This window comes from Alosa sapidissima, chromosome 20, assembly GCF_018492685.1.
Source record: "Alosa sapidissima isolate fAloSap1 chromosome 20, fAloSap1.pri, whole genome shotgun sequence".
Taxonomy (NCBI): Eukaryota; Metazoa; Chordata; class Actinopteri; order Clupeiformes; family Clupeidae; genus Alosa; species Alosa sapidissima.
Genome location: NC_055976.1, coordinates 26,144,058 through 26,165,666, shown reverse-complemented (window position 1 = coordinate 26,165,666; position 21,609 = coordinate 26,144,058). Strand labels below are relative to the sequence as shown.

At 44.0% G+C, this 21,609-nt stretch overlaps 2 protein-coding genes across 3 annotated transcripts; both read left to right on the top strand.

The window, feature by feature from the left end:
* Positions 1–1,297: 1,297 nt before the first annotated feature.
* On the top strand, positions 1,298–8,028 carry LOC121695021 (kyphoscoliosis peptidase-like). The gene is made up of 6 exons (XM_042075501.1): positions 1,298–1,950; positions 2,055–2,169; positions 5,176–5,293; positions 5,851–6,042; positions 6,248–6,438; positions 6,695–8,028. The coding sequence occupies exons 1-6, from the start codon at positions 1,648–1,650 to the stop codon at positions 8,026–8,028; spliced, it is 2,253 nt and encodes a 750-aa protein (XP_041931435.1). The 5' UTR covers positions 1,298–1,647.
* Positions 8,029–9,246: 1,218 nt separating this feature from the next.
* LOC121694523 lies at positions 9,247–15,851 on the top strand. 2 transcript variants are annotated; one of them, XM_042074709.1, is made up of 7 exons: positions 9,247–9,542; positions 10,529–11,171; positions 11,391–11,505; positions 12,171–12,288; positions 12,529–12,720; positions 12,906–13,096; positions 13,319–15,851. In XM_042074709.1, exons 2-7 carry the CDS (start codon positions 10,560–10,562, stop codon positions 14,635–14,637), a joined length of 2,547 nt encoding a protein of 848 aa, XP_041930643.1. In that variant the 5' UTR covers positions 9,247–9,542; positions 10,529–10,559; the 3' UTR covers positions 14,638–15,851. The 2 variants fall into 2 exon arrangements, with proteins under 2 accessions (XP_041930643.1, XP_041930644.1); XM_042074710.1 differs by lacking the exon at positions 9,247–9,542 and adding an exon at positions 10,371–10,416.
* Positions 15,852–21,609: the final 5,758 nt, after the last annotated feature.

Below are 21,609 nucleotides of genomic sequence, written 5' to 3'. Positions count from 1 at the left end.
TTCTGGATTGTCCATGAGCAAGTTGTTAAATATATTGCCTGTAGATTGTTTTAGACGTGGTTTATGATGAGGAAATTGAGAGGGGAAAGCAGATTTCCATCAGAAAACAAAATCTAAAAACTTGGAAAATACTGTGCCCTACAGCCAGTAGCCTGGCCCATATTTCTTTGGTGTTAATCCAGACAGATCAGTGTTTTCCATGTTGGAGGTGCTCGGGTGCACAGCATCCTCTACTCCAACGGCCTGTTTTAAAGAGGCTATTTGATGGTGTGACTAAAAAAAATCACCGCCGAATGCATCACCTCGCAGTTCCTAGCTTGAAGTAAAACTTTATTCCTTTGAAAGAAAATCTACAAGTGTGAACTTCAAACAACTGAAAGGCCTCCACACAATCTCACACCATTCCACTACCCGAGACCTCAATGGCCCATCATTACACCCCCCCCCTCTGCCACCCACCCATCAATCCCAGGCTGGTGGAAAGTCCTACAGCAGCTCTCTATCAGCTGCCATGCAGTATTTTTAGGTTCTGTCATCCCCCGGTTACGCAGGCACAACACATCCCAGCCCCGGGTGCAGTATAAAACTGGCCAGTGGTTCGACGGGTGCAGAGGTCTACGCACCGAGATGAGGAGAGGACCGAGGGCTTGAAATAAACATACACACACACTATCCATCGGAGCAAAGCAAACACACACACACACACGCGAAATACACAACCACAAACAGACACATGCTTGCACAGGTCAAGCAAGGTTCAAGGCAAGACTCTCTCAAGGTAAGCATTTTAATCCAGATGTAGTTGCACAACATAAGGCATGAGAACACTTGCATTTAAGACAAGGAGCACTTAATAGAATGAGACACTGCTAGCTTGGGTTGTACTTGAGTTGATAACCTTAAAAAGGTCTCAGAGTCTTAAAAACAAAAATTATTGTTATTTTCATAGTCTAAAGTTCACATTGAGATGAGAGGAAACTGATTTGTCTGTGAGATGCTATTTGCATAAGTGCCTGCATTTCTAAGACTGCAATCATCAACTTTCAAATGTAATTTGTTACCTATTGGGTGCTAGAAAAGCTTATACAATACCTGCAGGTGGAAATGGCCTCAACTCTGAGGAAATGTAACACAGTATTTTACTGTGTCATAATCTGTTAATCATAATCTCTTCATAATTTTTATTTCATAATTTCACAGATATCTTGCTGTATCACAGAAGAGGACAATATGGGCAATGTTATCCACCTGAGGAGAGATGAGCCTCTGAAATCAAAAAGACAGATTCTGTCTGATGTTGACATCCAAGTCAGGCACCATAACAACAACAACCGCAATAACAGCAACAACACCAAAGTCACCGAGGAGCCTTTTCCTCTAACTAAGCAGCAAACTGTCACTCAGGAGGAGAAGGGCGGCCTTCAGGCTCCTAAAAGGGCCTCAGAAGACCCTGCCGATGACACCTCCCCGACTTCTGAAGAAGTGGCAGATAAATCTGTCATCAAACAGGCATGGAGGCTGGAGGTGGGGAAGGCATCAAGTGGCAAAAAGCCGTATGGTGGCGGTGGCATCACAACATCCCCTCCCCCTCCCCGCCCGTCTGGTGTCACCGCAGTGAAGAGCGCTGTGTTTCAGAAGTGGGCCTCTATGGACAGGGACCACCAGCGGCCGTTGGCCAAGAGGCAGCTGTCCGACGAGAGCAAGGCGTCGGCCACCTCCTGCAGGGTGAAGAAGAATTCAGTGAAAAGGGACCTTGTGGAGGTACGGCAGATGCTCAGTGCTGACACTGCCCAGACAAGGCAAACAGAGAGCAGTGGTGGTGGTGGTGGTGCTCGTCCACGGACAGCCCTCAAGCCACATACTACACACAGAAAGCTTCAAAAAGATTTTTTACCAAGCACAGATGTCTTCCAGAAGGTGGATGTCCATGCTATCAAAGCTGGGAAAGAGGTGAGAAGGAAAAAAAAAACATATTCCCAAATTATTATACATTATGTAGGCTACTGTAGGTTTAGGGACATTTGTGTATTTGATAATTTGCTAATGATTTGCAGTTAAGGAGCAAAAAGATCTACTCAGTGGAGATGATCGCACAAGCCATCACCGAGGGTGCACAAACTGATCTGCAGAAACTTCGAGCAATCTGGATATGGCTTTGCCACAACATCGGTCAGTGGTTGCATTTGACCTAACTCACAACTCTAAGGTCATCAAATCGGCCAGTAGATAAGTAGAAAATTGAGCTCACGACTTCAAGAAAAATCACCAGTAAAACCTATGCTAAAGCAAAAAGGAGCTTTCAAGCAGGCAGAATTCGATGCAAAAATGGATTTATTGATGCTAGCAGCAATACCAACAGCAATAAACCGTGAGTGTATCTCGAGAAGGCACTCCCGAACAAAGGTAGAACTCTCCTACTTATACCCCTCCACAATGCTGACACAACACTACCCCGAACCCACAGATGGCGTTATGAAAGGATCGTTGTTCGCTCTTATCTTCGCAAGTCAGCAATATTGCTGCCAAGGGTACGAACTTTTCACCTTAAGTTTACGGAAAGTTCAGGGGTGTACAGTATAGAGTAATCACAGGTCATACATTGTGCATGGGTTAAATATCGTTTGTCTCCCTGCACTCTCCTACTGGTTGTTATGAGTAGAGCTCGCCCTGTGTACGTGTTATCTTGCAGCTTCAAGGCCGACTTTGGTTTCTTCAAAAGGCCTAGGCTAAGGCAGCATGAGACACAGTGCAACAAAATGAGACACAGGGCAGCAAGCAGAGACATCGGGATACAGAGTGCACATTCTTGTAGGATGGCTTCGTTATGTTATTAGAAATAGTTAAACTTGTTATTTAAAAAGTTATAAAAGGTTATTATATAAGAATGATTTCTGGGTATTACTTGATTGTCGTTGAGGTTATATAAATACATGTTTTACCGTTTAAACACTCTTTGTCTCATCATGATGTTTACAGACATTAGTGATAATTTTATACCACATTTATTATAATAATACTATAGGCCTGTTTATTATGTCTGATATAATACTATAGGCCTGTTTATTATATCTGATATAATACTATAAGCCTATTTATTATATCTGATATAATACTATAGGCCTGTTTATTATATCTGATATAATACTATAGGCCTGTTTATTATGACTGAGTATTTTGCTACTTCCTGAGGCAACATTGCAGAAAGCCCCATAGGAAACAGTATGATGAATGTACAGCAAAAAAGGCAAGCAGAAGTAATGCTAGTGATTTTAAAATATATTATATAGTGAATAGTGAACCGAGGCTTGACTTTCAAAAATTATATTGCAAATCAGATCACAATACCTAATATTTTCCCCCAAATTGTTCAGCCCTAATAATGATAACTCTTTCTGGGCACAGGAACACCATGTTATCTACTATAGGCAAGTCCCTCCACTCGGCAGCCATATTGCAACACTTTTTGGGCACTTATCGGGCATCTATTTCGGGTAGAATTGCGCGTGCGCAATGCTTTACGAATCACGACACACCAGCCTCTCTAGCTGTGAGATCACAACACATGATTGGCACGATGTATACACATGTCAACTTTTGCCGGAGGAAGGGGCGGAATATGTGTAGACCAGTGTTTTTCAACCTTTTTTGTGCCACGGCACACTTTTGACACTTAAAATGTCCCACGGCACACTAACATCCTGTGTGAAGAAAAAATAAAGATACCATAGCCTAAAATTTCAAATAATACACAAATATGGCCTTATTATGGCTTCTATGCAAGACCTGCTCAATAAAACAAGCGCCCTCTGTTTCATTTGTAAGTGACTATATCTCATTTAATTGCTGTTACTGGAACTGGATATGTGATGATTCTGTGAATACTGGATATGGGGCCCCCGTTGTACAATGCCTGCATACCACAAATAGTGCAATCATACAATCAATGAGAGCATGTGGTTATAAATTCTTTGATGCAACAGTTGCTTTTCTGGACCAGTGAGTGACATTTGGGTAATTTTCTGCGGCACACCTGATGATCTCTCACGGCACACTAGTGTGGCCTGGCACAGTGGTTGAAAAACACTGGTGTAGACGACTGCCATGTTTGCGTTACAAACTAACCCCATGCATTTCTATGGGAGATTCTTCGAGTGCTGTGTCTGCTCATTAGAAAGTCTCTGATATAGCCTGCTGTGTCCAGATCCACAGAATGACCTCCCGCCAGTATGACACTGGTAGTGTGTCGTGTGTTAGCAGGGGATTAGTGTGCAGACCTTCCTAATGAGGACTGGGTCAGTCTGATCATGACTTACATGCTTTCCACTTAAAGTCCAGCTGCCTACACTGAAGTGGCCCACAGGCTCCCTAGAAATCCACATTAGATGGAGCGAGCAGCTGTCAGCTAGTGTATCCTCAGTGTGGAATATAGCAGCAGGACCCCCGAGTAAGGATAGCAACACAATTGGGTGTATTGACACCATACAGAGTGAAGTTCATCATGTGACGGTTTGCATGGTGCATCGTGTGGATTTGGCCAGCTCATTAATTGGGCATTAAGAAGGATCAAATGATTAAAGTTTAATATGAGTTCATGAGTACCAGGCCATATACGATTTCAGAGTCAGGCATGAAATTATCACATCAACAATGCGGAACATGGCCCATTTCCTAAAGAACATAACAGTATGTCTGAGGAGAAGTTTGCTTTGGCAACAAAGATCATAGATACGGGGTGAGTCTGACCGACACAAATCAAATTGACACTGTGCTGTAATGACACGGTGATGTTCAATTAATAACCTGCCTATAGTTTGTAAATACAGTACCCTCCAGAATTATTGGCACCTTTGGTAAAGTTGACTAAAAACAGGTAGAAAAAATAATCCGTTGGTGATTTATTGTAATCTCACAATGAAAACAATGAGGAAAAATCCACCCTGGAAGGGAAGCAAATTATCAATGCTTCCCTTCAAGGTTGGATTTTTCCTATTTTTTTTCTTTGTGAGATTACAATAAATCACCAACAGATTATGTATGATACAGGTTTTTAGTGAACTTTAGCAGAGGTGACAATTATTCTGGAGGGTACTGTAACTGTATCTTTCAGTACCGTCAATCTCTCTCTCTCTCTCTCTCTCTCTCTCTCTCTCTCTCTTTGTGTGTGTGTGTTTGTAGAATATGATGTGAGTGGATACTTGGGGCTGACCAAGAAGGTGACCTCACCTGAGCAGGTGATCGAGACTGGCCGAGGCGTGTGCTGTGGATACTCCAGTGTCCTCCAGCAGATGTGCAGGTAGGTGACTTCATGACATGGATAAACTGGGATATACAACTTCTGAACTATACACAGCAACATTTCCAGTGTTTATTTTATTATTGAGTTAATAGTTCAGTGTTAATCATCAACACTCAGCAGTGTTGGTGTGTATAAAGAAAAGCTCTGTATAAAATGATTGTGTATGTGATTTTCAGAGTATGGTCAGTCAGGATTACCATTAAGGAGAAGCCCATTCTAAAAATATAAATACGATTTAGTAAAGAAGGATGTCTTTTTTCTAGGCTCAATGTGAAATGTATTACTTCCTCAATTAACATTGACCTTCAAGGTGGCTACTTGCATGGTCTGGTCTGATGAAAGCCTACAGAGAGCATAGAGGTCTGAAAAGTTATGTCCTGGTGTTTTTTTTACCATAGCCTACTGTAAACTTAGGCCGATGTGGTCCATTGGATATATGAACAGTATTATTGGCTACCATTATCAAACAAACAAACAAGACTGTGCAGCACTTGAAACATGAACTTGAAACATATTTTATCCCATTGAGATAATTTCACCTTCTCTCTGGCTAGGGAGGTGGGAATCGAATGTGAGGAGGTGTCTGGTCATGGTAAAGGCGTTGGATATCGGCAAGGCCAAACATTCCAGAACACTAAGTCCAGCCACATGTGGAATGCGGTTCATCTGGAAGGTCATTGGTACCTATTGGATTCCTGTTGGGGGGCAGGCAGAGTGGACCTAGACAATAAAGCTTTCATCAAAAGGTGAGAGATAACAACATAAACATGTTTCATTATTTTGCAGATCCTCAAATGTAAAGGAACTACAAATAATCTATCATGTGCTACAATAGGAGGACTTTTCACAAATGACGATTTTGGAATATGGAGTCAGCAACTTCAACCTGCTTAAACACCTTTTACTCTTCCTTCATTTAAAACTATGTTGCGTTCTGCCTCATCTTAACAGATATGATGATTTCTACTTCTTGACTGATCCTGAAAACTTCATCAATTCTCACTGTCCAGATGAAGCCGAATGGCAGTTACTGAATGACCCCATCCCTCTGGACGAGTTTGAGAAGAGGGTCTTGAAAACATCTGAATTCTACCGACTGGGTCTGACCCTGGTTCATCCAAAGCATTTCCTCTTGGTGACAGGTGAGCTCTCTCCTTGGAAGCACAGGAATAGGAGCAGGCTTCACTCAGTCTCTTTAGTTTCTTAGAGTGCAGGACCGAACTTGTAACTGAGTAAAAGAGGGGAAAAAAGGCCACACTTTGCATGAGTAAATTTGTATTACACAGACTTGTTTGGGCATAGAGCCTTCTTCACTGTGCTCAGGTGAGCTCTCTCCTTGCCCATTTATCAAATGATGAACCCAAATAAAGGGACTCACCATTACTTGTGTTTTCACAGAGAATGGCGAAGCTACCATCTCCATGAGTTACTCCCAGCCACTGGACTTTACCTACCAAGCCTCCCTGCATAGCGGAACTGACCAGAAGGAACCAAACGCGTCCATCGGGATTCTCACTGTCACCACGGGAACCATGAAGCTGAAGCTGATGCCGCCCGTGTGTGGCACGTTCGGCATCATGGTGTTCGCCCGGCCCGCCAACGCCACGGGAACGTTCAGCTGGGTCTGTTCCTTCCTGCTGGAGTGTCCAGAGCCTGCACCGGTCGAGGAGCTCCCTGAGAACCCCTTCCTCTCCTGGGGTCTGCAGCAGAATGCCACAATCTTAGGGCTGAAGCCGTGCAAGAATGGGTCAGACGCCATGGCACTGGACTCTGGCTCCTTCGAGCTGGTGCTACACACCACCAGACCTGTCATGATGCTGTGTGAATTAACCCACAGAGACCTTGATAAGACACTGGCAAAGCGATGCTTGGCCACACAAATTGAGCCTAACCAGCTTACCTGCCATGTACTCTGCCCATATATCGGCTACTATCGGCTGTCTGTGTTTGTGCGGGACTACGAGAGTGTGGGTGACCCCTTCCAAAACGCAGGCAATTTCCTGCTCCGCTGCACAGTTGGTGCCATCAATCTCAATGAGCTCTTTCCAGCCAACCTCAGCGCCACCTGTGGCCCTGGAGTGAGAACGCTCAACGCCGGCCTGTCCAAGTTCAGCCACGCCACGGCCCAGCTCGTCACGCAGCAGGGCAAATGCAACATCACCTTCAACAACTCACAGGACCTGGAGCTGCACGCCGTGCTCGCCAAAGATCACCGCAAGCGCCCCGGCTACCCCCTCTCCCGGCACGTCTTTTTCACCCACAACGGCAGCAAGGTCACCATCAGCGTCGCTCTACCAGAGCCCGGTGTCTACAAGCTGAGCCTTTACGGCAAAGCCGCCACCTCTGCCGCCAACCAGGACTTCAACCTGCTTTGTGACTTTGTCCTGCGGAGCAGCTCAGAGACATCCTGGCCGCCATTCCCTTGTGGCTACACGGCCTGGCAGCGGGGCGGCGTGCTGTTCGAGCCCCGCAGCGGCCTGCTGGAGCCGGGCACCTGGGTGCGGTTCCGGGTGCGGGTGCCGGGCGCCCAGCGCGTGAGTGTGCAGGGTGAGCAGCGAGTCGAGCTGCAGCTCAACAAGAGCCGCGTGTGGGAGGGGGAGGTGTTTACGGGAAACAGCGCCACCCAGCTCAAACTGGCCACTGCCGGTACTGCAGGCTGTGGGGGAGGCTCTAACAACAACATGGCCATCGTCATGTCTTTTGATGTTCTGACTGGACAAAATGAACTGTGAGGTGGACACGAGCATCACAGACTCTGATGAAGATGTAACAACATCAAAAAAGTAATTTGCTGCACCGTTCTAAAATAAAAAATAAGCAACTTACTTTTTATGGCACGACCATCAGTTTGAATGGAGAGAGGTGCTGAGGCTCGCGATGGGCTGGGAAGCAATGAGTTATGGGTTGATGACAAGATATGAACTGTGAAATTACAAAAAAGTGGTGACATGTTTCCTTCATGTGTCCTTTGCTGTAAATCGAATCATGAGGACCTTGATTAAAATTCATGTATTAAGTATTATGTTTTATGTATGTATGTATTATTATATATTTATGGAGTATTTTGTTGCCAAGATTTACATGTGGTACTGTGTTCCTTTCCGAAATGCAAAACAATAAGAAGTGCAATCTGCTTTCAATGCTATATGTTTGATTTGTTTCTATAATTGTAATGTGCATCTGTAAATCATTGAAACCAGTCACACAACCAATCTGAGAAGGCTTCAATAAATATCCAGATATATTTATCACAGTGCAGAGTAGTGTGTTAATATGTAAACAGTAGTCTTTATAGATACCAGTAGATAGTCTATCTTTTGATAATATCCAACTCTAAGGCAAACATAATGGTTTTGTTTAGGCTCAAGGACAAGAGAACTTATATTATAAGTTATATGAATTATATAAAGATAAAGACATAAAGTTCACAGAGAGGGAAGTAACCTATACCAGTAAACCTGAGGCCCATCCGGGGACACTGGTCACTCGAAAACCTGGTCAGTACCAGCCAGTCCCACAAGATAAAGCAGCAGGGAACTCCTTTCCCAGACATGCACTCACACAAGTGCCCACTTTCCCTGACACACCCAGCTCTGCAGTTTTACAGCTGACTATAATAAAGGGTGTGGTTCCACATTGGATATCCCATGCCACTACCTCCATATGACTAACACACCACAGCACAGGGCCAAAGTACGCCGGACCAACTCATTCTGTTGATAGGGAGCCCATAACGACACAACAGCGTCATTTTATTATTTTATTTTCTCCTGCAGGCTTAAGCTTTCAGTTTCCCTCTCACTACACTATTCATCTTTGGGGATATTGTATGCGTGTGGAAATATAACACTAGGAAATGGACGAATTTGTTGTAGAAGTTAAAATGCGGTGCTAGAGAACAAATGACAGAATGCCAATGAGTAAATTTGAATGCAGAACTGTAATGTAAAATGCACTTGAACAAACATTGTATCAGCGCCAACGAGGAGATTACTGGAAGGTATTGGCACAGCTGATACTCCACCCCTGTCAACATTAACCTTTATCTGTCTTCCTAATTTCTGGTAAATCCTATAATGTGGACTTCAGCCTGTAGCTAGGCGCAAGGGATAATATTCGGAAGGTGTTCAGGAGAGGAGATCCATTGCAGATGATGGTGGGATCAGAGAGAAGTAGATGAAAGTCTAGACACACAGATACACCACTTGCCAGAACAAGGTGCACCGCTGTCAAAGAAGGAATAAAGGTAAGACTGCACAGACAGACTGACGCACTAAAACAAAGTCTCACACCGCCATTTAAAGAGAGCTGTGAAGACGATAGTGAATTGCTTGATTTAAACTCCAGTGGTTGAAATGTCCATGGCCGTGATGTCATCTTGGACAAAAGCTACTGCTTAATGTGGTATGATTCAGATACTGAATGCATGAGAAGACAGAGACACTTTAGTGTTCAGTATTTCTTTTTGATAGCTGACATGAAACGAGGTACTACATTATTTAAGCTATTATTTTTACATTATGCTGTTTTGAATAGATACACTCATCAGTGATCAGATGAAATAGCTTGTCTCCTTCACTCCAGGAGACAGTTCCAAGAATACCAGAGGGAATTTGATTATTCACAGGAGAGAAAGACTCAAATTAAAAAAAAAATATTTGACTCGAACTCACATGAAAGACTAAAACAAAAATGTATTCATTTTTAATTAATTAATTTTATATTAAATTAAGATTTCTGTCCTTTTCTTCAGTCCAGGAACTTGAATATCATCAATCAGTGAAGTTAGAAATTAGAAGAATGAAATAAGACAGCCAAGGTCCTGAAAACATTTGCACAGTGAGAGCAGAGCACAGCAGAGGTTGAGGGATACAATATGTTAGAGAGGTATATTCAAGGCGTATTTAATAAAGAGGAGCTCTATACCGGCAAGTTGAGCTGAAGAATGCACAATGAAATATACTGGAGTAAAGTGAATGTTTGCATATTAATTAATTGTATGCTCTTGTTATGCTCTTGTAATATGCAAAATAAGATGACACTTCACTTTGAGGACAGAGTGAAGTATTGTGTCCTTGTGAGAAGATGAACTGACACTTTACTTTGATGGCACAGTAAAGGTTGTGTCCAAGATATACAGTAGAACTTCTGAATTGATTTTGAGATACATTAAATTAAATTTAAATTATTTCTCAAATGCACAATTAAGCAAAGATTTCCATCTCTTTCCAGACACTATTGAAACACACAAAGACAAGACAAGATGGGTGCTGTCATCACAAGGTTGAAGGAGGTGCGTAAAAAAGAAAGGAAGCCCAAAAGCAAAAAGAAAAAGAAGGGAAGAGTTATAGTGGGAAAGAAAGGAAGCATGACCTCACGAAAGACTGGGAGGGCTAGCACAAAGCGCCGAAGGAGCAATGGAGCTCAACGTGGTCAGAACCAACAGAGAAAACCTCCGACTGAAGTGTCAACAAACACAGACACCGATAAAACATCACATATATCTATGGAGATAGATGACAATGCGCAAGCTGCACATTTGGGAGGCACACAAGCTACTGATACACAAAGAAGCAAACAAAGAAGCACCAGGAGAAGGAAGAGCGGCACAAAGCGTAGCCAGAAAGGGAAAGGGTTTGCCGTAGAGAGAAGGCCACTCAATGACATTTTCCCGAAACGTGGGGAAGACACGACGGACGGCGGTAAAATCGGTGATAACGACATTCAACGTGGCGGCAAACTCCGAGCCTCACAGAGAAGTGCCAGGGGGAGCCTCAGGAGGCGGAAGAGCAGCAGGAAGCTCAAAAAGCACCTGTTCCCAAGCCCAGCCGTCTTCAGCCAGATTGATGCCCATGCCATCAAGGCCGGAGAGGAGGTGAGATTATCGCATTATCATTTGACTGTTATCTCGGTCTCTGATAAGAAAATATATTAAACTGGTGCCCAGAGGTCCAAAGTGCAAACATCTCCGCAAGGGTCTAGAAACCAGGCCAGCAGAAACCGACTTTTTGGCTGGTGGATATCACTACTTAAAAGACATTTTTGTGTGTATGTTTGTGTGTCAAAAATTATATCATATTGTTTTCTTTTGCAGCTGAGGAGAAAGAGGATCTTCTCTGTGAAGGCCATCACTCAAGCCATCACTGTGGGTGCAGCGACAGACCTGCAAAAGTTAAGGGCTATCTGGATCTGGCTGTGCCACAACATTGGTCAGTTCCATAACTCTAATCATCATTCTATTCTATACTCCTGACATCGTAATATCCATACCCAAGTCTGTTGCTTCATAGCCACTTTTAATAATATTAATAGTTAATATTACACTGGCTTACAATCATGAATTAGCAGGATTACATTGTAGCCATGCTAAATAGGGCCCCAAAAAAACTTGCCACAGATTCATTGACATCGTGAGCCTGCAAACTTGGCAAGCTCGTTTATTAGGCTTTGGGAGGATGAAATCATTATAGACCAATATGTGCTCAAGATTCCTGACCAGATAAGACCTTGGTGTCAAGGAGAAGAATATGCTGTTTGCCAAAGGCTGAACATTGCAATACTGCGAAAGAGATTACGAGTGTCCTTAAACACCCAATATGAGTTTATATTTGTGTACACAGCCAGACAGTGCTAGACAACCAGAGATACATTTGGTTAATGAATATTGCCGTGTTTAATTATGTGGAGGGAGCAGTTAATTCAAATTTAGATGCATTCTAAATTCTGAGTAAGTCATACCATGCCATAACATTTGTATTAATGTGTCACTGTTGTTGTGTAGCCGTAGTCGTTGTCATGGCTTGAGACGCCATCTCTGTAGCTGTATAATTATTTAGATGACATGATGAGAGTGTGCTTGGATGTCTCTGTATAGAATATGATGTAAGCGGATACTTGGGGATGACTGAGAAGATCACCTCACCTCAGCGGGTCATCGAGACTGGCCGAGGCATCTGTTGTGGATACTCAAGGTTGTGCATGCAAATGTGCAGGTAGGTTGACCTCCTGACCTCTCACATTGACCACTTGATTGTGAAGCCCTCCATATAGAGAAAAAGAAACACATAAAGAGAGATGAATTAATGAATTATTCAGTAGTGCTACAAAAGCACTCACAATTTGCTCTAGAAACTCTTCTGGTTCATGTAAACCTATAAAAGAATTGGGACAATCCATATTAACACATTCTGGTGATTTGCTCTTCCCCACTGCCCTCTTGTGTGGTCCTGCAGTGAGGTTGGGATCGAGTGCCAGGAGGTGAGTGGTCACAGCAAAGGTGCCAGCTACCGGCCTGGTCTTCATGCCGAACCCACCAAGTCTGACCACGCTTGGAACGCCGTGCGTATCCAGGGTCACTGGTACCTGCTGGACTCATGCTGGGGAGCAGGAAATGTGGACTTCACCAAAAGAGTCTTCAACAAATGGTGAGACAGGCTGCCTTGCCACTTGTCTTATACGTGAGATAGTGCAATTCACTGCTGTAATGGAAAAGGTCAATGAAATGTGTTAAAAAAGTAAAAAAAAATGTTAATTAAACGCCATGCAGAAATAACTAAGCAACTAATAAAAATCCATATAAAAATCAGACATATTTTTGTCTCTTGTCCAGCTACAATGAGTTCTACTTCCTGCCGGACCCAGATATGTTCATTAGTGACCACTTCCCAGATGACGTGGAGTGGCAACTTCTCAGGCAGCCTATCTCGCTGGAGGAGTTCCGGAAAAGGGTCCTAAAAACTTCCCGATTTTTCCAGCTGGGACTGACACTTCACCATCCCACACACTTCCTGCTGGTCACAGGTTTGCATTCCTATCTCGTTAGGGGGATTTGTCATAATACATACCGTGAAAGACAAGTCGAGCAAGTCAAACATTGCTCGTCAACTGGTGAACAATTGTCTGATGTTAAATTAGTAGGGGTATCCTAATGTATTACAATGCTATTATTCCTGTTTGTCTGCTGTTTCCTTTATATGTTGTTAGGTCAATAAACATCTTTACCTTTCTCTTTTTCCATTTCAGAGAATGGTGAGGCCACTGTTTCCATGACTTTCCCAGAGCCTCTGGAGTTCTCCTACCGGATCTGTCAGCGCAGTGGCAATATACAGAGAGAGTTGAGCACCTCTGCCGCTCTCCTCACTGTCACCACCACTCACATGAAGATGCGACTTCGACCCCCGACCCAGGGGTCGTTCGACGTGACTGTGTTTGCTCGAACAGCAAAAACGTCTGGTGAACTCCCAGAGGTCTGCAACTTCCTGCTGGAATGTCCCAAGCCTTCGCCTTTAGACAGCTTCCCCGAGAACCCATCCAAGTCCTGGGGCCTGGATCAGAACGCAAAGAACATGGGGCTCAAACCATGCCAATATCAGGCCGAGATCATGCTGGAGTCTGCCACTTTTGAGATGGTGCTCCAAACCAGCCGGCCTCTGATGATGCTGTGCACACTTTCCCACAAAGACCTGGATGAAGCGCTGGCCAAGAGATGCGTGGCCACACAAAGTGAACCTGACCAGCTCAACTGCCACATTCTCTGCCCTTATGTGGGCTATTATCGGCTGGTAGTGTTTGTAAAGGATAATGACAGCACTAGTAACTCATACAGTCCTGTTGGTACGTTCCTACTGCATTGTACGAGCAGTGCCGTCATTAACATCAATAAACTCTTCCCACCAGGTCTGAGCAATAACTGTGGGCCCGGCAATGAAACGCTTAAAGCCGGTCTTACTGATTTCAGCCACACCAGAGCCATAATAAACACTCAGCGGGGGCAATGTAGTATCACCTTTCGCAATCAGCGGAGTATGAAACTCCAAGCTAATCTGTCAAGACAGGAACGTCAGCAATCCAAGAACCCCCTGTCTCGCTACGTGCTCCTCTCCTGTGATGGGAAGGACGTCACGGTCAGTGTAGCTCTGCCAGGGGCAGGGATCTACTGTCTTAGCCTGTTCGGTGGGCCTGCGACCTCTACCTCCTTATCCCACATATGCGACTACGTGCTGCGCAACGACTGGGACGGCACCCTGCCTCCGTTCCCCCTCAGCTATTCGATCTGGAATGACTGTGGTTGTGTTCTCTTCGAGCCACGCACGGGCCATTTGGAGCCCATGTCCATGGTGCGTTTCTGCGTGAAAGTCCCCAGGGCGATAAAAGTGAACGTCATCGGACAGGACCACACGGAGCTGCGCCTCAACCAGAGGAGCCAGATGTGGGAGGGGGAGGTGCACACCAGCACTGTCCCCCAGCTCCAACTCGCCGCCAGCTTCCCAGAGGGAGTGCCCGGAGAGTTGAACATCCTGCTGTGCTTTGACGTCCTCAGGACACCGAATACAATGAGATGAGAAGTCTGAGGACTCACTGCCTGTTAATCTGTTAATTACCCAAATGATCAAGGCACTGTTATGCTTAATTTCTCATGCGTCACTGTACATTGGTATCACCTTTCATCATGTATGGCTATCACCATCTTAATAATTAGGCAATTTGTTTTTAACTTGGCCTTGCGATTCTCTTACATGTGATAAAACACATCATAGTATTAAACTGATTATTTCAGTATGGCTTGTTGCACATCTCTCATGCCTTTGCAATACATTCTGACACACATTATTTCCCAGGTCTCCATCTCCACACCTGGGCACCTCTTACATGTGATAAAGCACATCATAAACTCATCATTTCAAAATGGCTTATCACACATCTCTAATACATTTGCAGTGCATTGAGCCACACATCATTTTCATCATCATGAGCAGGACCGAACACCCTATCTATCTCCATACCAGGGCCCTCGTGCTGCCTCTTTACACACTTTCCGTCTCGACTTCCATTAACCAGCGATGTACACTCACTGTTATCTGCTGCCGCTCACTCTGCCCACTCTGTTGGAGGGGTGAGCGATGTGAAGCCAGGCCACGGGGGGCTATTATATATCGTATCCCACGGGGCATATGTGGCATGTTCAGCTGGGTTAGCACTCGCTCTCTGTGTACCTGTCCGCTCATGCATGTCAAAGACTGTGCAAGACCCTCACACCCTCTCGAACATACCACCTCTGCTATTTATACCTCACAGAGAATGGCAAACATTTGCCCAGCAGATTTCAGGGGCTGAGGTTAACCTCATGGACTGCAGTGGGCGAATATAAACTGTGACTAGGTACTGTAATGTATTGTAATGTTTTAATTGTTATGTTATATATACATGTAGATGGCAATATGTTAGTATGAGCTCATGTACAGTATGTCTCGCAAATGCCCTTTGCCACAGCATGTCTCACAGTTGTCAGATATCACCTTGCATTAAAGGATTGGCAAATGAATGCAAAAGCTGTGGTAGAGGGAAAGTCAGATAAGTAAAGGCCAATATCTGCCATTCAAATTATTAGTGAGTATTAAGTAATGAAAGACCATCACTTGGACTTTGCATAGTGATTTTATAATTAATGTGATGATCATACTCCGCAAAATATGTTAACATATGTCACGTTTAAATGCATTGCAAAAAAGCATGAATATCATGCTGAAATGAAAAATAAATGAATGTTGAAGCTTTATTCTTAAACCTTCCCCAGGTTTCTGTGTTTAGCAGTTGAATCACTAATCTTGATATAGTTCACATTCTCTAAAGGCTACCAATACCAAACCAGTATAGACCAATAGACATATATGATATGCACTTAAATGTCAGCAAGCCTTGTTCCAAATCTTCAATATTTACATACAAGCATATCACTTATTTATATTAAATAGTCATAGACTGCAGTTGACACTTAACCTGGAAAGCCAGCCCAAAATTAGCCCCGCCCACAAAATTTGAGGTCAGGAAGTTGAGTCTGGACTTGTTCCATTGAGAAGCAACTAGCTCGAATCAGACCGGTTCAAACCAATCAAATTGTTTGGGCGGGCTTTGTATGATGATGGACAGATGAACAACGATGCCTCATCTATCACGTCACCTGAGCGTGCTTCAATTAATTTTGTTTGCAACAAAAAGACTGTCGCTAAAGGCAGACATTTATCGCGCCTGTTATACAAGATATTGATAGTGCAATAACTTTAAAAACAGCGTTGAGGCATTTGTGGAGAAAAAGGATGTTTTGGCTGTTCCCCCTACAGGATTCACAGTAGGCTATTTCATTGCTCTCATTGGTTAGGTCTATCCAATTGAGTGCAGAGGCATTTTCCCTGTATTGGTTGAAACACGCCCCAAGTCACGTCCTAATGGAGCAGTATCAGACTCATATTCTGACTACAATTGAGTATTACGACGTCTTTTTTTGTTTGGGGGGGACCAGGGGGCGGTGTTTTGTCATTTCAGACAGCCTCTGATGTTCTACAGAATTGTTTACTTGGAAATGTTGTTGTTTTTTGAGGCATTAAGAGTCTGTGCCTTTGGGGGGATATCATGGTCCTCCTGGATTTCCTTTTTTGACTATTTATATTTATGTGTCTCACTTTTGTGTTGACTCCTCGCTGTCCCAGATGAGCATTAAACTCCGCTAAAGAGGACAGAGCTGTCAGCTCAGAGAACAGACGAGATTGAGATTGAGTTTTTTCCCCCACATCAAAGAGATAACTTGCCTTATCATTGTCCTTTTCAGATACAAGAGCAATTCTTCGAGTTCACCAGTAATGGGAAAACAAAATGGCCACCAGACCAAAACATGGCGTTTAAAAACCACAGCCACAGTGGTGATGGTAGACTAGATATGAGACTCTTCACATCTAATCAAGACAAAACACACTGCCTGGTTCCTTCATTTATAGGCAATCAGATGATGTGAGACAAAAGTACTGGGGCTTCCAATTTATTGAGTAGGATGAAATGATTAGCCAATATGTGTATAAATCACTGCGATGTGACCTCTCTCTCTATCTCTCTCTCTCCACTCTCATTTTATTTATCTATCATGGACTTCCACAACCCACACTGACAGCCACAATCGATTTTCATTTCCTAATTTCAACCAGGCCACAATAATGTTAATCACTGGCTCCGAGTGCAACTGACTATTCAGTTACAAATCTGTAACGGGTAGCCACTGTGGAAAGACCGTTAAATGAGTTTTTCTCTGCCACAACCTGAAGATTAGAGAAAAAATTATGAGATGAAGACGTTTTGTCTCAGTATGTCGAAATTCACAGGTGACTAAGTACTCCCAGCGGAGAGACTCCTGTGGAACATTCTGGCAAACAAATGAAACTATATCACCTTGCACACAGCATGGTGCTGACTCTCCGCCTGCAAGCATATCAAAGTTTCCAGGTTTCTCTGGAGGGCATTGAGTTCTAAGAAAACAGCGAATGCTCTTGGCACAGACTGAAGTAGAGTTTCACTAGAGAGGAATCAGTCGTCTCCTATATGACAGCAGAGTCTTCAGCAACTTCCTCAAAGCAATATATATACAGAGAAAAAAAAACTTCTGTCATGAATCTGCATTCTGTTCACTTGGCATAAAAACAGCTGACGGTGTATTATGTAACCAGGATGATTGGCACAGGCTGAGGAAGAGACCTCTAGAGTGGAATCGATTTCATTGTATCGTTGTTATCATGGTCTAAACTCCTCGAAGCGAAACACAGAGACAAATAACATCTTCATGAATCTGCATTATGTATGCTTCAAACACATGCCAATGTGTAGTGCTACAGAGACCACATTTTATCTCTCTCTCTCTCTCTCTCTCTCTCTCTCTCTCTCTCTCACACACACACACACACACACACACATACATACACACAAACACTGAAACGGGTCAGATTTTTCCATTTCTGTGCAACACAGGACACACACACAATGTGTGGCCAGATACAACAACAAAGTCCTGTACTGTCCGAGATCTATAAATAGCCATGATCCCCACTCGGGAACAGAGATTAGGCGGCCACCTTCACGCTCTTACACAGAGGCGATAACTGCTTCGTACTACCATTTACCAGTTTACTATATGCCAAGCAACCATGAGGCAGGAAGCTTGGTCCAGTGCCCTGTTTAGAAGCCCTTAAGCAAAGACGGGAAGCCTCGCAAGCTTTTGATCTTATGGGCTACAAAATTTATAGGGGGCAGCTGTGGCCTACCTTGCAACCGAAGGGTTGTCGGTTCGATCCCCAACCAGTAGGAAAAATGTGGCCGGGGGAAGTGGTTGAGCACTGCTCTCCCATGCCCACATCCACGGCTGAAGTGCCCTTGAGCAAGGCACCTAACCCCTCACTGCTCCCCGAGCGCCGCTGTAGCAGGCAGCTCACTGCTCCGGGTTAGTGTGCGTTACCTCACTGTGTGTTCATTGTGTGCTGTGTATGTTTCACTAATTCACGGATTGAGATAAATGCAGAGACCAAATTTCCCTCACGGGATCAAAAGAGTATATATACTTATATATACTTAAATTCCGTCCAAATACATAATTTTACAGTGTTGGGTTCATGCTGTTAATGTGGGAGAGGATGAGCATTGCATAAGACTGAGAGTGTGAAAGAACATACCCATTGAGTATTGCCCATTTTGAGCCGGCGTTAGGATAACTGAACACAGCGACCTCTGTTCAAACACATTGATTCACAACGATCAGAAAAAGAAAGCACAGCACAGAACACAAACCTCTGACCAAGATTTTTCAACACTGCTATTGAGCTCAGTGCTCAGAAACAGCAGGCATAGAAAGCTAAATAAAAAAATCTAAGCGGATGAAAGAAGAAGTCAATAAGTCTGAAGACTAGCATATCTAGATGCTTAAGCGGATCAGTGCCTATCTGAAGAGGGGGAATAAAGACAGCTCACCTCAAATCTTATCGTACACACTAAAGGGTGTGTGTGTGTGTGTGTGTGTGTGGGGGGGGGGGGGGTTTGAAGGGTTACAATACCGCTGCTGTCATAACAGCCATCCCCAAAGCGTTGCCCAGAGCGCGGACTGACTTTCTCAGATGTGACTGGCTGTTGAAAGGCCCGAGTCGGCTCCTGGAGGACAGGGTGTGAAAGCTCCCTTCTCTTTTGGAAGGTTGTTATCAGAGTGCTGCTTGGGAACGAGGGGCCCAGCAGTGAGAATCAAAGTGGCCCATGACACCTCTTTGACTGCGAGGGGGACCCTGGAAGGGCAGAGAGAGACCAGAATGAGCGGCATGGCAGCATCGCCTCAAGGAGGCCAAGGATGAAAGGTAATAAAGCTATAATATCAAGCATGACAAGGTATCCCTGGCATGAGCAGGAACGTTTTACAGAGAGCCTGTGGAGACGGGGAGGTTTAATTAATGGACTTACACGTGCCCTGCATTCAAGTGGTGAGTACCACTTCAACTGAGTAACAGTTCAGATGCCCCTCTGACACCGTGATCCTGGTGCTGAGCAGAGCCAGACACACACGCACGCACGCACGCACGCACGCACGCACGAGTGACAAGTGATGCATGAAACGTGCAAACAAGAACATGGAGCCAAGTGGTTTACAGTCAAGTAGACAGAGCAGGAGGGTAGTGACAAATACACCCCTCCCATCAAATATGCCGCCGGTCATCACTCAACAGAGCTGTCATTCCCCACGGCCCCCAGTCACAGAAATATGGAGACAAACAACAGCAGAAGAGCATTAGAGATGTTTACTAAATTGTATCAGTTTTCAAGGAGCGCCCTCGTAGATTTGAATGCTTTACGTTGTGGTTATTAATGATTCACCTTATAGAAGTTTCAAACTTTTAACTATAATATCCCCTCTCCTGAGTATGTACTCATAGTGGTATCCAGAATGATGAGTTGAAACAAAAGTTATTATATAACCCCTCAGAGAGAGAGAAAGAGAGAGGGAGAGCAAACGAGGGAGAGAGAGAGTGTGTGTGCATGTGGGAGAGAGAGAGAGAGAGAGAGAGAGAAAGAGCAAGTGAGGGAGAGAGAGAAAGAATGTGTGTGTGAGAGAGAGATTGCTGCTTTGAGTTGAGCGTATGTCATGGTCCTCTTCTGGAGCATTTAACTGCAGGGTCCTTCACCCTCGACTGAACTCTTCTGTAAGAAGAGGTGACGCATTGAGAGTGAGAGGTGTGAGATAAATGGCCTTTTTAGTGATGGTGAAGAGGAGCTAAAATGCTGCTCACTAACACACAGGTGCTGGATGCAGCGGCATCATATCTGCATGGCTATATAGGTTTGGATTGGGAGGACATGCTCATGTCTGCGCATGTTTAAGCAGTTTGAATTATTAATGTGAACGAATGTGTCTCTATTTGAATAAGTTTACCTTGCCTTTTATTGCAGAGCATCATGAAGTGCAAATTAGACAGGTAGGTGTAGTGAGGTGAGACAGCAAAATATACCTAAATAGGCTACTGATTTTTGTTTTGGAGAGAAGACCCAAAGGACAGCTCCAACAGAGGGAAGATACTCAAAGGCACCACAGCTCATACATAACCATGGCCTAATTGGTTTCTACCCCATGTGTAAAAATAGATGCATTATGACTACAAATATATGATAATAGAGAGAAAAGGAGAAAAACGGAGACACAGTACAACCTGTGAATATAATGAATGGGTAACACTTTATCTGACAGTATCGACATAAGAGTGACATGACACTGTCATGATCACATGAACCCTTAACCTAACTTGTTATGACAAAAACCAAATGTAACTTAATAACAGAAATGTTATGTCATAAACGTGTATGACTTGTTTATGACATGTTCATGACAGTGTCATGTCACTCTTATGTCTATACTGTCAAGTAAAGTGTAACCAATGAATGAATAATTCACTAAAGTGTTCATATGCTGCACACACTATATGTATAAAGTTAACGAAGACAAAATATTAATACGATTGTAAGGTGGCAAAACAACAAACTGACATCAGACAAACAACATGTAAACCAACACAAAATGCCAAATAAATATGGCTCAGATAAACATACGGTAGACTGACATATCCCCGTTATATTTAGACTGTATGATGTGATTGGGTAAGGTGTGAGGGGAGTGATTCTGAGACAGAACATCAAACAGCGACTACTGGCCCTGCACGTTTGGCACACAGGTGAGGTGGCAGAGTGCCAGAGGTGTCGCTGCGTACGATACGACAGCCAAGGGTGAGTACCAGGACTGGATTTGGGTCAAGGGCTTGCCAATCCTGTCTGTGACCCGGCCACCGCTGTGGACTTGCCTCTCCTCTCGGCACTGGTCTGGCTGTCGGCCTGGCACTGAAATGAACTTTACAGTACCAGGCACAAGTCAGTGAGTTCAGCGTGCACCAGTAAGTCGAAATAGATTTTCTAAAGCACCACAACCTTTGTTAATATCATGTGCATGCTATGCAGGTACTTCAAAAGCCATT

Bases quoted from the DNA above. Each gene is read 5' to 3' on its own strand.
- LOC121694523 (XM_042074709.1), top strand. From the start codon at position 10,560: ATGGGTGCTGTCATCACAAGGTTGAAGGAGGTGCGTAAAAAAGAAAGG. The intron at 11,172-11,390 runs GTGAGATTATCG...TTTCTTTTGCAG, and splicing joins CCATCAAGGCCGGAGAGGAG to CTGAGGAGAAAGAGGATCTT. The intron at 11,506-12,170 runs GTCAGTTCCATA...GTCTCTGTATAG, and splicing joins CTGGCTGTGCCACAACATTG to AATATGATGTAAGCGGATAC.
- LOC121695021 (XM_042075501.1), top strand. From the start codon at position 1,648: ATGGACAGGGACCACCAGCGGCCGTTGGCCAAGAGGCAGCTGTCCGAC. The intron at 5,294-5,850 runs GTAGGTGACTTC...CTCTCTGGCTAG, and splicing joins GTCCTCCAGCAGATGTGCAG to GGAGGTGGGAATCGAATGTG. The intron at 6,043-6,247 runs GTGAGAGATAAC...TCATCTTAACAG, and splicing joins AATAAAGCTTTCATCAAAAG to ATATGATGATTTCTACTTCT.